This window comes from Mus caroli, chromosome 5 (assembly GCF_900094665.2).
Source record: "Mus caroli chromosome 5, CAROLI_EIJ_v1.1, whole genome shotgun sequence".
Classification (NCBI taxonomy): domain Eukaryota; kingdom Metazoa; phylum Chordata; class Mammalia; order Rodentia; family Muridae; genus Mus; species Mus caroli.
In genome coordinates, this window is record NC_034574.1 from 38,910,612 (window position 1) to 38,931,661 (window position 21,050).

Consider the following 21,050-nt stretch of genomic DNA (forward strand, 5'->3'; position numbering starts at 1 on the left):
TAGAACAATGCAAGCTGCAGACACATAATGTGCTTTAAAAAAACCTCCAGGAGTAGGACCAGAATGCCAGCTGAGGTTTTACAATTCTCTTTCTTTGTGGCACCAGGAAGCTTACTTTTTGTTTAAAATAGCCATAGTGTTTGATTACACAAGGCTAAGTTATTTTTAATTAACATAAGAGCAGAAGGAACTTAGAGTAGCATAGTGAACATCAAGGGTGGGGGGAGGGAGGGAGGGACAGACAGAGGGAGAGAGAGAAAGAGAAGAGAAATGAATCCTTCGAATCCTATCAAATTTCCTCAAAATAAATGTGCATAATTAGCATCTGGATTAAGTCGCTATAATGAAACTACATGTCCTAGAAAGAGATATTTTTCATCAGAGTATTGAAATATTTATTACAGGAGTAGGCAAATAGTCCATCCTGCCTTGGAGCAGAATGACATAGGTGGTCCAAATAATTGATGCTCTCAGAGCCAAGGGAGCTATGTTCAGCTCTTTCTAGTGATTGCCTTGTTTTCCTGGAAAGAAAGAAAACCAAAACATACACACATAACAAACAAACAAACAAACAAACAGCACACTAGGGAGCAGAGGGAACACTCCAGATAAAATGAAGCCAAGAAGCAAACCTCCGTGTCTTAACTAAGATGAGAAAAGCACCTCATGCCTTGTGGATTCCTCAGAAAAGTGAGGTGGGGTGTTGTCTAGCACAAGTCTCAAACGTTCCCTTATATCCCCTCAGAGCAACTCACCTTTCTCTCTTGTGGGTTTGGGTCTGACCCTAGGAAGAAAGATACTGACTAAACCTATAAAAAGGCTGACACAAAATGCTTCTGAAAATTTTCAATGGCTGCAGACATTGAGCATAGTTTCTGAATGATGGAAAAGTTTTATTTAATTAACATGCGTTGTTTCTCTTAAAGCATAAGGAGGTGGCATATTTTATTTGAATCAGCTAAAAGAATTAACATCTGAGAGAGAGAGAGAGAGAGAGAGAGAGAGAGAGANAGAGAGAGAGAGAGAGAGAGAGAGAGAGAGAGAGAGAGAGAGATTGAGAGAGAGGCTTTTCCTGCACTACTGAGACTTTGTAACCATGGAAGGGAAGGAGATATGTGTGCATCTTATCTGCACGATTATGAAAATGTCCTCTATCTTCAGAATGAAGCATGTCATGGGCAAATTAAGCCTTCATCCCATAGGACATTTCCTTCCATAAGCAAAACTCTCTTCCTAGGATGGACTTCAGCATTCTTACAATGCAGTTCTCTGACAGAGTCCTTTCCACTCTGGTTAACTATAAGGCAGAGAAAACCCCTAGCTCTTGCCACATTAAAATGCCTACTGTCAAAGTCAGGATGCTATGGAGTCGATGGCTCTGCATTGTATTACATACTCATGTGCCACGACTTTGGCTTCATACACCATCATGGGCACTGTGAAAGACTGACGCATACTAATGCGGTCAATGATACTAACATGAAGCATTAAATTTCTTGAAGCAAAATTACACAAGCAACACATCTCAAGCTTTACAGTAGGATTTTTGGTAATTAACCCTGATAATCCAACACCCTTTAACTAGAAAGGGCTGTCATCTGTGTTTTGTTCTAAAAGAAATAGCTGTTATCACTAATATCACAAAAAAGATTCATGCTGAATTTTAGTCAATATTAAATGAATAAATATTCATTAAAACAAATTTCTGTAGGATTGAAGGGTCAACTCACTGGTAGAGCGTGCATTTTAGCATACACAAGGCCCTGAGTTTGATCCTCAGGATAGCAAAACCAAATAAATAATAAACTTCATTTGCTATTTTCTGTGACTATTTGGTTACTACTATTTTTTTCTACCTGTAAGAGGACATACTGGGATCATGTGCTCATACTAGGGAGTGGTCCTCAGTGAGGGGGCAATTCCACATGTTGGATTTCTGTCCACGACTGAAGTAACAGGTTGTAAATTTGTAGAAGATGGTGTTGAGTCTCTGTCTTGTCTGGTTTACATTACATATCTTTCACAGGCTGTGAATTGGGATCAAATACTGGGTGGTCTGGACCTCTCCATCTTTTTGCCTGTTAGCTTTATGGCCAGCTTCCATCTCTGCTGTGCCCAATGCTGAGTTGCTTGGTTGACATAATGCAATCCTAGACTCTCTAAGACCATGAGGGAGCAACCTTTAATCTTTAGCTTTCCTAACCCCTTCACGACTTTTGATTTCAGATGCCTTCCAGATAATAATTAAGGTATAATTAGTCAACTGTCTCCCTTGTTGATTCACATTTGAACTTTCTTAGCATTTTCAAAATAACCAAGCACAAATACTGTCTGTACAATAGGAGAGTATTCTTTCAGCTATCAAAGACTTATTTGCATAATAAACAAAGGCTCTATTTTAGCTGCTGAAGTGAAGAAGCAACTGAACTCTTCTTAAGGATGTAGCTATAGCCAAGCCTAGTCCATACCTTGGTAAACATGGGCTTCCCGTGCTGTGTGACCATGGCACACTGGTCGCAGTCTACTGTGATGGATGAGTTGTGGTACGACTCCTTTGAGTGTTTAAGGATGTAGTACAGGTCTGTCACCCCTCCTTCAAATACGGTGCTAAAATAACGGGGAATGAGGGTCCTGCCGATAGCTGCGAAAGAAACAGAGAAGCAAGCCATGAACACACATATCCAACCAATACCACAAACCCAAACCGTGGGCAGCTGGATGCAGTCATCTCAAGAAACCATGCCAAGAGGCCATTTCTCTTTCTAAACAGCCATGACCCATCTGGGTTGAAAGTAATAAACCACAACCCTAACTATTTGGGAAAAATGGGACCACCATCTCACGGAGGTTTATGTCCATGGAAACCAATAAAATAAGATTTAATAGTTGGAAAATAATGGAGAGAGTGGACTTACTCGTGGAGCTTCACATACATTTTTGAGTGAACATATTTTATGAAAAACAAAAGCCAGCCAACCTGCATGAAATGTTCACTGTGCTATTTTCATCTTAATTACTCAACTATGTGCTTTGCCTTTTTAAGTAGCAAGGGTATAAATTTTAATATCATGATGCCTTTTAGATTGTGAAATATGTTGGCATTTTATCGTTGGGTCTTCAGAAAAAGTAAAAAAAAAAAAAAAAAAAAACCAGGAAATAGCTAATTAAGATCCCTCAAAATAGACCAGAAAAAGTTTAGTATGAAGTTTTCAAAGTCATAGGGCTTGTAAATAGTCTTCATCTCATGTATGCACATGTCAATAAATTTGCCTTTTCTAACATTGTGTCTCAAACTGCTCTGAGGAATGTGAATCTCTGAGAAGTAACCTCATTATATTCAGGTATCATAAATGTGTAGATTCTAACTTTTCTATCTGCTTTGGAGCTAGATAAGCATATATCAAGGATTAACGGGCCCAGTTAAGAGAACCAGCTACCCTTGGCCTGCTGTAAATTGTTCTTGTCCATTCCTTTCGAGTTTGAGCTGAGTTTTCTGATATGTGATGCCCCCCAACTCAGGACCAGCACTCACTTCAGCAGTGATTTGAATCCTCTTAGAGTGGAAATCCCAATTCATAAAATCAGGAAGCTTGTTTATGTGCAAATTTTAAGGCAAAGTCCTAAAACCACTCTCAAGAAATCCAAGGGGTGTTAGTTAGTTAGTTTGTTTTTTAAATAAATCTCTCACATCCATGAGTTAATATCCCCATATAGAGAAATAATATTTAGGATAAACTACCAATGAAAGCTTTAGCTAGTAAAGATCACACACCGTTTCAGGAAAGTTTAGAATATTTAATTTCATTTTGAAAGCATCACTGTTAATCCATCCCATATGGATCTATAGCTCTTTTGTACACAGACTTGGGGTAAGAAGTATAAAGAGAATCTCCTGCCCAACTGTTCCTCGACATGATCTTTAAAGGATCCACATTCAGAGAATGAACCTTTGAATAATTTATGCTGTTGTTATTGCTTCCTATTTGCTGCAGGTGAGATTAATCAACAAGTGTGTGATGAGCAGTCTGGGATTTGGGTGATGCTATCCCAAATAATCCTTATGTATACATTTCCTAAATACTGCCTAATCCCAAATACTGAATGCTCCTTCTCTGAATATCAAATTCAAATGAGGGTAATTTGAGTCCAGCACATCCCACAGCAAATGCATAGCTATTATTACAAAGGAAACTTTACAGTGCTGGAGACCTTATTGTATTTCGCCAGACAGATAAAATTAATTGAATGTACTTCAAATGTTCTAACTTAAAGTTAATTACCATAAATCAGCTCAAGTATTTTGACAATTTGGAATCTGTACTATTAAGAATAAATACACAGCACAAAAATGAAGTTGATGGGTGAAATATTTCACCATAACTTCCAAGGAATTGTCACATTAAAAAGGTTACGGCAAATAATTGCCACTGGATTCATCACATTGCAGTTTATTCTCTACAAATCATAGGCAGTTTAATTGCTCTATAGTGCACTTGGCTATATATTAACATAGTTTTATTCACAGTCTAAGAAAAAAGTAAATGGAAAAAGTTTGCGTTTCTTTAACTTTAACCCTAAAATTGTAATGACTTCCTCAATTCCAGACAAAGCCCAAGTCATACAGAAAACATATTTAGAATGGAACATGGCCCTGTGTATTGAATAGTTTGTAATACTATAGGAGGAACCTAGAGACCAGCATGTGCTCTCAGGCACACTTCTCTTGTGTTTTATGATTCCCAGCTCTGACATGACCCAATAGTCCCTTTCTCATCTGGAGGCTGCCACTTAGGAGGCCCTGGTGAACCTTGGCAGTGCTGGCCACGCTGGTTTATGCATTGTCTGTCCTCTATACTACTACTCTGGTCTACTCTGGTTCCTGTACTCTGCTTCATTTAATAGAACACAACATAGTGTGTCAAGTATCACTTTGGGAAAAACTAGAGGGTACTACTAATAGCTTGGGGACTATGCCCAGCGATCCTAAGGTTATTGTACTGTGAGAAGCCCAGCCAAGGAATGTAGAGGGGTGGCCTGAAGAAGAGAGCCCTCTGGCCACCTCTCAACACTCATTTTCAGGAGTGGGACCATCTCAGAACTAAGTTAAGAGATGGGAAACAAAAATAAGATTCTCCCTGCAAGCTATGTCCATGAAGAAATGATGACTGAGAAGAAACTAGCTGCATTTCAAAATCCTTTCCTGAATAAACAGGTAGCTCTCCCACTAAAAAACGATAAATAGTGGGCATATAGAGGCCTGCACACAATGAGAAGGCAAGCCATCCGGTGTCAGTGAACTGACTTGAGCCCTTATCTAGGCAGGGAGGAGGCCAAGGTCACCCCTCTGAAGGTCAGTTTGTACCCTCCTGTTCTTCTCCCTCCTACTCTTCTTTCTTGTTCTTTTTCCCTCTTCCTTCATTTCCCCACTCCTCTCCATTTTGTCCCAGGATAGTTCATTTTAAGCTTCAGTTGTTTGGAAATAGAGAAAACTTGGTTCACTTGTCCCATTCCCATGTGGAGATGGTAGTAAACAAGGATATGTGGTAAAGAGAAGTGATGGAGAGGATCGATGAGGAGAGCGAACCGAGTCTCTATTTGCCCACACACTGTGCAAAGCTGTAGGAGATTAAAAGGGATGTCAGAGGCTGTATTAGTTTCCCACTGCTGCTGTAACAAATCACCAATGAATGCAGTGGCTTAAAACCTCTCAAACATTATTACCATAGAGTTTCAATGGTCAAACTCAGGTCTTGCTCAGCTAATGAAACAGCATCAGCAGCTGTGGCTTCCCTTCAGGAGGCTCTGGGGAAGCTGTTTACTTGTTTTGTCTTTCTCAGCATCTACAGGCTGCCTACATCCTTTGTTTATGATTATTTCCTCATTCATAAACCTAGCAGCAGCAGGTGGGGTCTTTGTAAGGAAGGCTTCTTTTCTTTCTTTCTTTTTTTCTGGCTTCCATATTTTATGCTTGCTCTCAAGCCATTGCACTGGATCCACACATACAATCCATGATAATCTCCCCATTCCAAAGTCCTTATTAGTCGGTTCAGGAAGAGTATTTGGCCATGTGAAGAAATATTCATAGGTACAATAAATTAGGATATAGATATCTTTGGAGAGCTATTATTTTGCTTACCATAAAAAAGATGCTAGATAAGATCATACATTTTGTAAAGGAGACAGTGATAAGTTGTGTGTAGAGCTAGGTGTGGTGGCTCATGCTTATAATTCCTACACTGAGGAAAATGGGGAAGGAGAGGTGCCATGAGGCCAGGGTGGGCTATAGAGCGTGTGGCTTTCTCTCCAATAAATAAATAAATTGGTAAAGCATGCAGTGATTGAGAAATTCACTGGAGCCAAATCCACATGTTCACAATCAGCCCACTGCATAGCCATTTATTTGCTCTGTGAACATTCTCTGAGCTTGGAGCAGGTGAAGAGCTGCTGAAAGCACAAACCCAGACCTTCATCAGATCTATCAGACCTTTCTATCAGGAGAGTTAACAAATATCTAAATGTACGTAACACAGTGCAAGAATCCAAATTTAAACTCGGATTTGTGATTTGGAATTGTTCAACTATTTCTTCTGAATCCTGCACCCAATACACAGTTTTATACAGTGGAGAAACACAGAGATTACCTTTTATTATATTAAACCATGTAACCACACAGCACAGTCTAAGGAAATACTTTGAAGATCTGGACACATTTAGATATTCAGTGATCTAACTCATCAGCCACACCCGTTCTGAATCGACTTAGCTTCACATGCATATGCTAAACTTACCCTTTACATCTATGCTTTAATTCCTGGAACAAAAATAATTTAAATACTGATATGCATAAATCTCCATTGCTCCCAAGAAGAGGTTCTAAATATTCTTTGAGTGAGACTAAGATTACAGCAGATAATAAAAAGCATTCTGTTTTTTTAACAAATTTTGATAAAAGTTAGGAAGCATTGATGGGCAGAGAATCAGGAACACAGGAAGATTTTCTGTTACATATAATTGAAATATACTACATATTATTTATGTATGTGTTCTTGAGAGAAAAAAAGAAAATCACATATTAAATTATTCATGCCCTGGAATGTTTACAAGAAATGTTCAAATAATCTTCTACTATGAGGTAAATACATTTAGTCTGGGAAGAGCTGAACATCTATTCATATTTTAGATGTTGAGACCTGGACTCAGGTTCCTTATAAAGTTTCCATTGTTTTCCCCTCTTGTTATCACTGGTACCATCTTCCACACTGAGAAGCTGGGAGTTCTCCCTGAGGAAGTTGGTAGGTGCACCCGGTCAATGTTACTCATAGATAGTAGGATTCCTAGAGCACACTTGGACTATTAATGGACACATTTAGAATTCAAATGGTATGGGCTAGTGCAATAGACCCATTAGTAAAGTGGTTGAGGTGAAAACACAAGGATCTGGATATGCTTCTTAGAACTCACAAGTAAAGACATGGGGTACACTGAGAGGCAGAGACAGGATGGGGGTGGGGTGGGGTGGGATTCCTGAAGGGCTTCCTGAGAACCAACTTATAGTGAGAGACACACTCTCAGAGCATGAGTCCACAGAGGCACACATGTCCTTCAAATGAAACAGTTCCTGGGGGTGGAAATTCAATGAGAAAACAAAAGCTATTAATGCATTCTTCCCAAAGCAGGAGTTCTGCTATCTAAAACACTCGATTCCTTCTTTCAATTTTCTATCTATCTATCTATCTATCTATCTATCTATCTATCTATCTATCTATCTATTATAAAAAACTTCCCTCAACACTTATTGAAGTTTATAGGTAATTCACAAGAGAAAAATCATACACAGAAATAACCACATGGGAAAGTGTGGTAATGAAAATACAAAGTTAAAATACTAAATAAAATTCTTGTGAGGTTGTTATTAAATAGTGTATGCAAAAAGTCTTAGAAGAATGGATATTGAGAATTACTCTCTCTCTTGCAATCCTCAGCTCATTCAAAGTCTTCTATGTGTGATTCAACTTTGCTAGGTCCCCTGGTCAAACTACAATTTTAAAAGTCCAGAGGTCACTTGCTCTGAACTTGTTTAAATCCATAAAGGAACTGTTGTTCGATGGGAGAACACTTGATTTGGGGGCCGTTTTGTTACTAACTTGGATGCTGTTAATTTCTTTTTTACAAAGACAACTGAATTCTAAAAGCTAAAAGAGATTGACATTTGATAGAAATGGGGAGTTAAGCGGTAGAGCAGGAGCTAACAGTGTAGCAGGATGACACTTCGGTGTTAGTTAGCTAAAGATTTTACAACAATGAAGAGAAAACTGTATAGCTACACATCCCTGTTTCCATAAGGGCAACATTAATTATATTAAAAACATTGATTATTTAATAATACTTACAGTTTTTCTGAACATACCCATGAGTACATTGGATCTAAGCTTTGGTTATTTGGACCATTCTCCAACAGTTCCTGTGTTTCATAAATGCACATAGAAATTCTCATGCCGTACAGTGATAATGTTAGGTATTAAGTGCAGATTCATTAGATTGTGGACTCATTTGTATTCATAAATCTATGAATGTATTACGCTAACACATAAATGATAGTGTTTCCAGGAGTGATCAAAACAAAACAGATAATTTCACACTCAGAAAATAACCATTATAAATAGTCAAAACAATGGAGCTAAAACATAAGACTTTGACAGAGGTGGTATGTTTCAAGCCATATTCCCTCGTTTTTGAGAGGGAGAAAGCAAGACACACTAACTCCATGGCTGTCGTAGTTTCCATTCTAATATGGCTTTGATTTATTTTCTCTACCAAAGCAATTTGATTTCAATATCTTCTCTCTAAGGATATATCTTGCTTTTTCAAAGATTCATTCATTTCCTCTATGCTTACTAAATGCCTGCTAGAGGTGAGACATTTGTTCTAAAAAATATTCAGACAGAGGCTTATGGTGGTAGCAAATAGTGAAGGCTAAGGCTTGGAGCTGAGTCTTCGCTGAAAAAGATCACGTGATGAATGTGATGGGATCCAAGTCTAGAGTTCAGCAGTAACAATGGGTCTTGGACAGAAATGAGTTTGGATCAAATGTGCCTGATGGATTATGATGTCACCCAAAAACCCAATAATAATAATAATAATAATAATAATAATAATAAGCCATCGTGATAGGTACACTATCCAAGAGATGAAGCAGATAGGTAAAGTTAAGTGTCAGAATCAGAGAAAGATTAAACAAGGACTTGCTTTTTCTTCTATAACATGGTACTAAGAGGTTTTGGCCAATGACATCCTAGACCGAACATTCCATGGTCTTCCTGCATGTATTATTGGATAGCTAACATGGTCTTCAAGTTCCATATGGATCTTTTTTATGCTAAGAAATGTCATTAGGTATTCTGTTCTGCCAGTGAGTCCATCAGTTCGTTAATTAAAGACGAGGAGATGAGTGTCACTGCTGCATCTGGTTTCATTCCTCTGATGCGTGGGGCTTGATGACTGTGCTGCCACGTAGGCATTCAAACTTTAGCTACACTTCGTAGCTGATAAAATTATTTCTGCATTCTTTACTTTTTAATGTCAAAAGTTTTAATACTATACATTAAGAAATGATGAGCCTTCAGATTCTTTTGTTAAATTCAAAGAATTATGAAGGATTGGCTCAATTAAATTTAGAAAGAAAGCACTGTCATTTTAAAAATATTCCAGTATAGGAATATTTTTATTCCTAGGAATAAAAATATATATTCCTATAGGAATAAAACTTAACTATCTTTTTTTTTGTCTTCAGATTTCCATAGCTATCTGCAGTGTTAGGAGTAGGAAAATCGTTGTTTCCTAGATATTATAAAATATTTTAGAAGTGCTGAATGGCATTGTAATTTTTAATCAAAGCATACATTCAAATTCATGTATTCATATAGTTTTTGGACTAAGCTTTAAGTTTTTGGTTTTAGTCAAAAAACTATATTAATATAAAAGTATTCAATTGACTATATGTTTTGATTAAAAATATGGTTAAAATCACAACCTCATTCAACATATGTAAAATATCCAAAAATAATGAAAAATGCCCTCCATTTCTCTCTTTAATTTTTCAGTGTTTTTCTTGTCTTGCTACTGTAGCGGTAAGAGAGGCTTCAGGAGGAAGCTGAAGTGTTGAGGAAGTGGACCTTCTTCCTGCTCTATTAGCACACGTAGGGATCAGCGCAGGGATTAGGGGAGTTCTATACATTGTGGAAGTCCTTGATTTCATTATGCTTTGCTCTTGAATCCTGATACATATTTAATTTGATCAAACATCTTTTCAAAACTACTCAATTTTCTTTTTAGAATTTACTAGTATACTTTTAAGTATTGAACAACATTTATACTGAGTACAAATTTTAATATTTATTCATATGCACCTTTATCCAAAGCTGAATCAATTGTTACACAAATTAATATATACATTTGTTGCGGAAAATATTTTTAAAAAAAGAACTGCAAGTTCCCGCACTATACCCAGCTACGCTCTGCCTGTGGTCCCGCCGCCTCTAGGCCAGCTTCTGTATGGCCATTCCTCCCAGCTCCAGTTCGCCTACCTCAGTGCCACCTGTACCTTCTCAGCCATCACCCCCTGTGGTCAGTGGTCCCAAATTCTAGTAATCCAGTAAATCAAAAAACTCTAGAAGCTTGTAATTAATCAGTCAGATTTATATATTAATAAATTCTCAATTCACAAGATGCCCACACAATAATTTCAGAACCAATTGGTAATGATACAAGCTGCCCACCTAGATTAAAAAAGTTATTGCAATTATTCTATCCCTATATGATATAATAGCTACCTGGGGCTATTTAAAGCCACGGAGAATCTGAATTATCCTGTTTGTCCACCATCTTCCTCCTCCTCCTTCTTCCTTCTCCTCCATCCCCATCTCTGAAACTCTTCACTCTGCCTCCCCTCTCCCCATCCAATCACTGGGTTCTTGTTGTATTCATAGGAAAAGTGATTGAGCAGGGAGAATTCTGCTGCATACATTTATTTTCCCTTTAGCATATATTAGTCAAAATAGAAGTCTGTTGTGCTACTGTACTGAGAACTAAATTACAGGGCCAAGATAGGAAAAGACATATAGCTAATTCTAGTGATGGCCAGAACTATTTTCTAAGATTTCTGTAATAATAAAACATAGATATAGCTGGCTACATATTGAAATATGCTTAATGTGTTTCCCAGATCGAATAGGAATGATCTCCACTCATGGTGACACTGATTACATTCTGACTAGTGATTATGAATGGCTCTTAACATATGTGGCAAAAATAAAATATAAAATACTAACAATTATTTAATAAATGCAATTAGGTTATCCATGATTATATTTGACACTCTGATTTTTAAGGCCAGCAATCTGATGCCCAGAAAAGTAAAGCCATGCAGCAGTTTAGTATCTGTAGATTTTCTAGGTTCTGATATAACTATACTGTTTTTTAATTTTTAATAATAATTTTTATTTTTGAAATGATAATATAATTTTACATCATTTTCTTCCTTTCCTCCCTCCAAGCTACCCCATGCACCTCATTGCTCTCCTTCAAATTCTTGGCCCCTTTTCCTTTATTTTTTGTTTTACACACACACACACACACACACACACACACACACACTCCTAAATATCTAACTATAACCTACTCAGCCCATAAAATGTTACTTGTGTGACTATAATCTCAGGGCTGACACTTGGTATTAGATAACTCTCAGCATTTCCCAGTTGTTTATAGCTCTATGTCTGAGGATAAGGTCCTCTGAGCTTTTTCCTTTCTTAGGATCCTGGGACTCACACCCAAGGCCTTACACATGACAGAGAAGTACCCTGCTTCTATCCTAGGGCATTACTCTGTTAGTCACATAATAATCCATGTCCAAGAAAGCAGCACTGTGTCTTTCAGGCACTTGCTAGGGGCTCACTAGGCCTGACTGTTCTCTGGACGTGGAGTGGACAAGGAAGCAGACCTTACTTTCTGTTGGGGACTGCTTTGCCGCAGGGTTCAAAGGTCACTTCCCTTGTTCTCTCTATTTCACAGAATAAGTCTCCAGGTAGGAAATCTGCCTTTCAACGTGAGCAGTAAAAACAGGCTATGTCTAACTTGTGCCCTGTCTTCACCCTTGACATTGTGGTGCCAGAGGCCCATCACATGAACACCACAGTCTTCTTCCTGAATGCTTTGGATGGAGGAACTTTGGTATATGTTTCCTGGGCCTCAGAAGTGACACGAGGGGAGTTGTTACATCTGAGGAAAATAAATTTGAACTTTGCAATTAAAAAAATACTTTGTAAGGGTTTTATGAAACTAAAATAGCAAGGCATGTTTGTGTGAACATCTACTACTAACACAGACACTAAAAAGTTTCAAGTTTCCTGGATGCTCTATAGCCAACAATATCTTCAGCACCAGTATTCATCAATGCCTTCACCTCAGGTCGTGTTTGATAGTAATGTCACTTTGTCTTCTACATATTTTAATTATACATACAGACATATGACCCCCTCTCTCAATATATATATATATATATATATATATATATATATATATATATATACACTGTGTGTGTGTGTGTGTGGTTATATATGGTGATTAGCTTTAATATCTAGTTGACTCATAAGCTCTGGGTAACTTTTCTGCCTGTGTCTCCCATCTCTCCTTTGGAGTGCTAGAATTACTGATGCACATCATCACACCTGGCTTGTTGTTTGTATTCTTGGGATGGAGCTCTGGTTGCCTGGCACGCACAGAAAGCCTTTTTACCACCTAAGCCGTCGCACAGAATTTTAAAGTACCATCTGAGCATGGCTGTTTTACTTATTATTTGGAGCTTCCATATTGAAAGACATGGAGAATATTTTCTGTTTTGCTTTAAACAAAGAGAATGGAAATGCATGTTTCCATTTTACTAGAAACCAAGAGTTACGCTTTGAAGGGTTGCCACCAACTTATTCCCATTTATTACTGTCAAATTTTACAACTTCCACCATTTAGGTCACAGCATGTGTCTGCCACCATGTCAGTGATCATGTGTCAGCGGTGATGGTTGTTAGTCACCGGCATTGGCTTGCTAGGCAACTGCTGTAGATGAACCATCTCCGCTGACTGCTTCCCGTGATCTCCAGCATTTCATTGCAAGCCGCTGACTTTGCCGAAGTGAAAGCAAAGCTGCAGCCTTGAGAAGTAAACTCATTCTTGCGTTTTCTTGCCCCGAGGCTCCCAAAATTCAGGAATTCTCATGAAATCATTTCAGTATGTTTGACAGAGTTGTCCCAACTCAGCCCGGCGGAGACAACCAGAGTTATTCCATTTCACATTTGAATATCAGCATATTTTATCTGGCTGACAGAAAAGCAGATGTGTGCTTGTGATTTTCAACTTAATCCAGGCCAGGTCCTAATGGGCTTTAGCAATTCTAAGAGTGGGGAAGAAGCGATGTTGTTTCTGCTGAGGGACGGCAGTAGGGCGAATCCTGGTCCTCTGGAGGGCTGCCTGTCATAGCAAACACCCCTTCACAGGTGTTAAGTAGGAACTAAGATGCACTCTTCTTGTACGTAACACTTTTTGCAGGGGTCTGAAGTCCAGAAGGACTTTGTCTGGTTCAAAGCTAAACTAGCTGGAGCTCAGAGCTCCTCCTTGGCTTCATCTCCTTGCTCAGCATTGTTTGCACATATGATGTCTTCAGAAATCTTTCTCTCCCATTTGATCCACACTCTTAGGCATCCTCAGGTCCCACTGTAGTGTGGTACCCTCTGGCTGAGCAGCGTCTTTTTCCTTTCTTTTGCTAAGGTCTCCCTTGCGCACTCAGAGCAATTATAAATGTATACGAGTTGTGTTGTGCATCGACGGGCTTCCATTCACACACTGGCTGCGCCCTTTAGATATGTTCTGAGCACAAACAGAGGGCCTTTGCCTGTTCAGTTCCAGATTCTTCATCTGTCCAGTAGGGCAGCAATGAACAACAGAAGAAAGCAGTTAGGTGTACTAACAGCGCCCATGAATAAAGGGTCAGCACAGAGCACAGTTGGGTTAAATATGCACTGATTTACTGCTCTATCTCCCCTACTCCATGAACACAGACTTCTGAGCTGTAATCCTTAATTTTACTGAGCTGTAATCCTTAATTTTATTGTCTGTCAAGTGTAGTTCCTGGAAAACATTCCTGCAACATTTAAGTATCACAGCACATTTGTGATGTAAAGAGCTACTTAGGAGATGTTTGGCAAACAAATGAACGTGGACTTGGCCTGTCTGTTTAGATAGTCTGCCAATTTTAAGCCTGCTATGTGTACATATGGGTTTCCTGTGCAGAGGTCAGGCCACGTTCAGTTCAGGGTTAGGGACTACAACAGTGAGAAAAAAACAAGTCCTTATTTGATTTTTAATTTTTTTCAAAAATATTTTACTTTCCTTTTTCACATATGTGTATGTATATTTGCCGGTGTATGTTTAAGTGCATATGTCTACAGGTACCTGTGGAGACCCAAAGAGGGCATCGGGTCCTTTGGAGCTGGTTGTGAGCTGTCAGACATGGTGCTGGGACTTGAACTCTGGTCCTCTGGAACAGCAGGGAGATCTTTTAACTGCTGGGCCATCTCTCCAGCACCCAAAACAGAGATTTTAGGGCTCCTGTTTGGAATCCTCACATTTCAGTGTTCAAGTACAAAAATGATGTGATTTAGAGACTAGCCATTTTGAAAGACTAGAGCTGAATGTTGGGTTTTGCAAAAAGAAAGGCTGCCTCCCACCTAAGGGGCAGATGGGGCTTCTGTCTCACATGCACGTATAGAATTCCCAGACATCTAACCTCCATATGGAAAGCACACTGTTTCGCTAAACAGTCCAAGTCAGCATTCCGAGGACATTTTACAAGGAAGCTAAAGTCCTTGGAAATGAGAGGCAGTAAAAGAAGTTGAGTTTCACATTCCAAAGCGATCTGCTACCGTTGCTCTCCACATTCCAGAGCAGTCCATAGGGGCCTGTGCTTCTGACCCTTAGATGGTGTCAACGAGGAAAAGGACAGCCATTCAGACAGAATTAAATGTTGCCTAGGCTTCCTGGCAGCAGGGTAGAATGGCTGACTGTATCCATGAGTCTCACAAAACAGCACAGGCGCCAGCTGCTGGGGCGGATGTTCTGTGTATGACTTTTAGTGAAGCTCAAGGATGCAGGCAAGAAAAAGTACCGCTGGGCATCTAGCAGGCAAAGACTGGGCATCTAGAGGCTGGTGCTTGCGCACACTCACTGATTTAAATAATGCATGTACCTTGAATTCCCACCATTGTCTAATCCATTGTTTAAAGCTCCCATTTCTATTCAATGATGGTGCTGAGGCTCAATCCATGAGATGAGTCTTTGGGACTATACTCTACTGTTTTGGGGAAGACAGAGGACTTTCTGATGAAGAGATATGGCAAACCAGATAGATACCCAGCAGACATCAGGATTGAGAGTAGGGGGACTAAACCGGCATAGGCACAGCTCTGGTCTCTTCTCTGGCTCCTCTCTCTCTCCTGATGCTTTATGTTTCTGATGCTGTATGCACGCTGGTGTGAAGGGAAAGGAAGACTCATGAACTTGTCTGCTCCGAGATTCACTAGGCCTGACCTCAAGCAACACTAGCTCAGATCCACCCTGCCTGCATGTCAGTCCCAACTTTACCTTATAGTGGTTGTGTGAATCTGTAGTCACTCCAGCCTACGCCCTTTCTCCACTAAATAGAGATGAGACTAGCATCGGCTTCACAGGGATGCTAAGAGGGTACAGTAGTCCTTCTTATCTGTGGTAGATGATTTCCAAGGTTACCCCTGGATGTCTGAAAGCATGGATAGTAGTACTGATTTCCAAACATGTCTTTTTCCATCTACACACACACACACACACACACACACACACACACACACACACACACACACACACAAGACTAAGCTTAATTTATAGATTAGGTACAACAAATGGCTAGTAGTAATAATTATTAGAACAACAACAATTTCCACTATAAAAACTGTGTAGATGTGGTTTATCTCCCTAAAATATCTCATTTTACCCATCCTTCTTGTGATGTGATATTATCCAATGCCTATATGATTAGAAAAGGTGAGGTGAACAATACTTGCATTGTGACTGCCTGTGCTAGGATACTACCTAGGGTTCCTTTACACAAGCAAGGTTATAGTGAGGTGGGTCCAGTATGGACACACTAAACAATGTGATGCCCTGTGTGAGCCAGAGTGGGAACAGATGTGACCTCATTATGCAGTTTAGAAAAGAGAGCATTTTAAAACTTAGGAAAGATTGCAAGAGACAGAAGTTGTAGATGACTATGGCAAAGCAGTTTTCTGGGCACATCAGGGACATTGAACTCATGGCCATCGTGGCAGCATATATGAGACCTGGGTAAGCTCAAGCCAGACAAAATCTCAGCATGAAGAGAGTGAGGGAGTGCACAACCCTACTCCTAGCTGAGGAGTTATTGGTGATAGCAGCTAGGGAGAGTTAGTTGATTTTCTTTAAGAGTTTGGTCCCTGGTATGTCAACCACATTCTATTAGATGGCCTAATCCACACTCTCAAGACACAGTGGTGCTGGGCAGGAAAATAGTTCCAGTATTGATGCTGGGTCTTATTTATGGCACAGACTCAATATATGCTTGCCGAAGAAAGAAACACACCTTGAAATTCATGTCACAACAAGAATCATGTAAGTCCAATCTGCATTCTTCTTCTACATGCTGATCAAGAACAATACATTTTAAAGCATTTTCATAGATGAACTTCCTTCCACTGTGGCTTCTGAGAACTTCAAAAGGTGCATATACCTTACTTTCTGTCTTTCAGGCAACACTAGGACTAACTCTGTTCCCTTGTCCAAGATCCCTAAGATTAAAGGCAAGAAAAGAGGACACTAAAGGTACAGTCTCCAGCTCATTTGTTATTTTCTCAAGAGTTTGGAAACCCTTTGCATAATCCACATTTGAATGATGGCTAGGATGTACCTTAATAACAGTTCTTTAAGATTCTCCTTCATCCACCCCACCCTCGCCCCGTTTCTTTTATTTCAAGGCTTTTGTTATCGGAATTTCGCTCTCTCCAGAGGGAACATTTTAGCAGCATAGGTTTATGACTACCGTAAAGAAGAAAGTTTGAAAGGCAAAGCCAGACGCGATCCTCGGCTTTATAACAAACTCCTGTCAAAACATAACAAACCGCAGCCAGACATGAGCCACAGTGACAGAATGCAAGACCATAAAGATGATGGAGATCAGACAGGACAGGCACTTTATAGAAACAAACACCTTCTTTGCAAACAGATAGGGTGAGCAGAACACAGAAAAAAAACCAAACTCTCTAGGAAAAAAATGGTCAGAAGAAATAAGGACAAAAACATAAAATTCAAATGACAGTCCAGTCCAAGGAGATAAACCCAAAGCAGACAAAGAATCCAATTTTACTAAATCAAGCTGACATCTCCCCCTGACTTTAATTGACCTGGTAAGCTGGATCCTGAACAAACATAAAATTAAGCAGCAGTTACTCCCAGTGAAGAAATAAGCTGCAGTACTTAGGTGTTGACATTCCACTCTTAGGACATACCTTGGTTTTGTATAGGAATTGTGGGATCATCTGTCCCCTTGGAGGATGCCACCGAGGACCCAAAGTGTGGCATAAGGCAAGTGGTATTGAATAGCACTAAGAATTATCAATGGAAGATTCTGGATCTGAAGTTGGGTCCTGTGCTGCCTACAAACACTAATTCAGGTTGCTATAATGCCATGGGAAAGGACGTGTAACTAATACACGTGGCTAATCGGAATGCAAAGAGTCACAGCAAAACCTCTCCGACTAAGTAAAAAGCATTAGAAACGCTGCCCTCTGTTTGCGGAAGACCTTAGTGACCACAGCTTGTAGGCTTTGACAAATTCTTCTTGCAGTCTTTTGGCTTTCCTCTACTGGATATTCTTTCTGGATACTCTTTACTTCTCTGGACAATGACTTATTTTCACTACCAATCTGGTAAATAGTTTCTCACTTGCACAAGCCAGACAGACAAGGTGTACCTCTCCTGAGCCTCTGTGACTAGCCTATACGTCCTGCTGTGCTTCTCAAACTTAGAAGATATCTGAGGAGATGCTGGGATAAAGATACCCAGATCTAGTATCTTGTTCAAGAGTACTAGGGATATAACCAGAGACTGATGTTTTAAGTACTGGTTAAAGTCCTTTCGATGCAGGGCTTATGGGATATTCAGCATCACTCTGCTCAGTTTGAATTGTCTCTATGGCCTTTAAAAGGATGTAGGTTCATAAGGATTGGCACTTGATCTACCTTGTACATAGTTAACATTCTTGGGATTCTCAGAGCATCTCTAGTGAGTCCAAAAAATATCTGTGCCTCAGTATATATTTACCCATGTGTATTGTATATGCTGCACATGTGTGTACATGTCTGTGTATATCTATGTGGACACAGTTATTAATTGAACATGATATGCTATTGTTCTTGGCAGGTTACAGAGCCTGCAGCCTGAAGTTGACATCCCCAACTCGCCTCCATTGAGAGTGTGCTGGGAGAAGCGACAGGATCTTAAAAACAAAAGCAAATATAAACTTGTCTGCTTCTAACCGTTTTCACCAAGGGGCAGCTGTAGACTGGCTTCATCCTACCAGAAAGTCCTCAGGTCTCACCTTGCTGGAGGCAGCAGGTGCACACTCTGAGCCAAGGAACTTGATTCATCAAGTGAGAAACTCCCATGTAACACTTCTACTGAGGGATAAATATTTCTACTCTATACAACAGGAGAGAGAGACAACATTGTAAGAGGATAGGAGGGAGTAGTTTTAAAAGGCAGTCTTCGTTCTAACATCCCATACTCTCAAGGTCCAGAGACTACCCACACTTCACTTAACAAGTGCCGCGGTTTACCCAAGGGTTATGATGGTAGGGTTTCTGGGTGACAAATTGGCTGAAGATGAGGGAATTTGCACCAATCCAAAGAGGTGATTCCTGGAGCCACCAGGCCTGTGTGAGCTGTATGAATTGATAAGCAGGGTGATCATTTGTGCAATTTCAGCTTGTGGAGATATGAACAGTATCTCACTGGTAGGTAATATCTGTTGTCATGCATATGTTTTATAGCCCCCAGAGCTCTCCCTTGTTTTTGCAAGTTGCTCATGCATATCTTTGAGGTTTTTTCCTTGGCTTCATGTGGGGATTTGGAAAGGTTTTCTTCTTTTATCAGAGAAGTTCCTATTAAAGAAACATTAAAAAGGGGTAAAAAAAAACCCAAGGTATCACATTAAAAACATGAGTGGCCATGTCATCACTACTTTAAATATCATGGGAATATTTTAAATGCGCATTTTAATATATATAGCCAAGACTGTGCATATCTTGAATATGTCAAATATATTGCTTTCTATGACCAAATAATTATCAGGATTGGAGTATAATTATTTGTTACACCTCTCTAGACCCTGGCTGCCCAAAAGTTCAGGGAGGGAAAGGGTCATCTCCCTCTCCATCAACACTACATCTTAAATGTTCAAAGAAGTGCCTGGCAGTGCTGCCAAATAATTAATATATTAATCTACCATACTGAGTTCCTCACAGTTGGAAGATCAAGTGGGCTTGGAGCCAAAGCAGTCAGAGATGATCCAGGAAATAGAATGGTCTTATTATACGGAAGATGCAAGCACGAGGAGTCAGATGAGAGAGAAGTTCAGCGTATTTGAGTTGATAAAACACAGACAATGTAGAAAGGGAAACCAGTAGCAAGTTAAGATGAGTAGAAAGAAGACAAGCTTAGGATAAGGAGCATGTATCCATTACATCACTGTGCTGCCAAGAAGTAGTGTTTCTGACTCTAGGGGCCATCCCTGACTCTCTGACTTCACTCTTCTCACCTGGAGAAATAGGGAGGGCAAAGAGTGACAGAATCTTCTCAGAGAGAAAGTAGGCATGCAGGGCATGCTCCTTCCCTTACTTATTTTATTTTTCAATAATTTTATTTTTATTTTATGTGCATTGATGTTTTGACTGCATGTATATCTGTGTGAGGGTGTCAGATCCCTGGAACTGGAGTTGTAGAGAGTCATGAGCTGCTGCTGCTGTGTGTGCTGGGAGTTGAACCCTGTGCATCTGCTATAGTCTTAACTGCTGAACCATCTCTCCAGCGCCTGCTTTTGTTCTTTTGTTTTTCTCATATACATGCTCTGCAGGAAATGTGTGCTCTCTGCCCAGCTTCTCCAGGAAACAAAATCAAGCAGAAATAGTGGCTCAGTGTGTTTGGCTGTCTGTTCCAAGATTCAGTGTTGGGAAAGGACTTTGCCTGCATTTTATTCTAGTAATTATGTGTACCACAATGATGCATGGTAACTTTTATATCTTTTGTCTTCATTGTCTTATTTCTCAATTGGCTTGGATCCTATGGGTTGAAAAGGCATCATTTATTGAGATCTGAACTAACTACCAAATAATTCCCAAGAAAGTTGTAACTTGTTCCATTCTACAAATACTTTTTACATCCATATAGAATGATGTGGTGGTTCCGAGAGAGTATAGTAGTAATCAAGAGAAAAATTTAAAGATGGAGTGGGGTACATACATACTATTATGGTGTGCAGAATTCTATAGTATATCTACACTCAAGATAACAGAGTATCTCTGCCTTGAAGATAAGAACTCTGCTCTGGTCTTGGTCTTGATTTTAGTGCCAAGAACAAGGCACTTTCTGGAGCATCATTCTAGGATAGTCGATATGATGATTAAATGGATGGAAAGATGGGTAAACCCTGCAAATGATAGTGTGTTAGTTTTAATGAGAATGGCTCCCATAGTTTGTGAAATGGTTTGCAGTTTCATGAGGTCCCATTTGTCAATTCTCGATCTTACAGCACAAGCCATTGCTGTTCTATTCAGGAATCTTTTCCCTGTGCCCATATCTTCAAGGCTTTTCCCCACTTTCTCCTCTATAAGTTTCAGTGTCTCTGGTTTTATGTGAAGTTCCTTGATCCACTTAGATTT

At 39.6% G+C, this 21,050-nt stretch overlaps 1 protein-coding gene across 8 annotated transcripts in view; it reads right to left on the reverse strand.

Annotated features, from left to right (window-relative positions):
* Ldb2 (LIM domain binding 2) overlaps nt 1–21,050 on the reverse strand; it is a 337,912-nt gene that overhangs the window by 67,340 nt on the left and 249,522 nt on the right. For all 8 annotated transcript variants that reach the window (XM_021162308.2, XM_021162311.2, XM_021162310.2 and 5 more), the window contains exon 3: nt 2,469–2,641. In XM_021162308.2, coding sequence (XP_021017967.1) covers nt 2,469–2,641 — 173 coding nt within the window. The remainder of the gene's footprint in view (nt 1–2,468; nt 2,642–21,050) is intronic.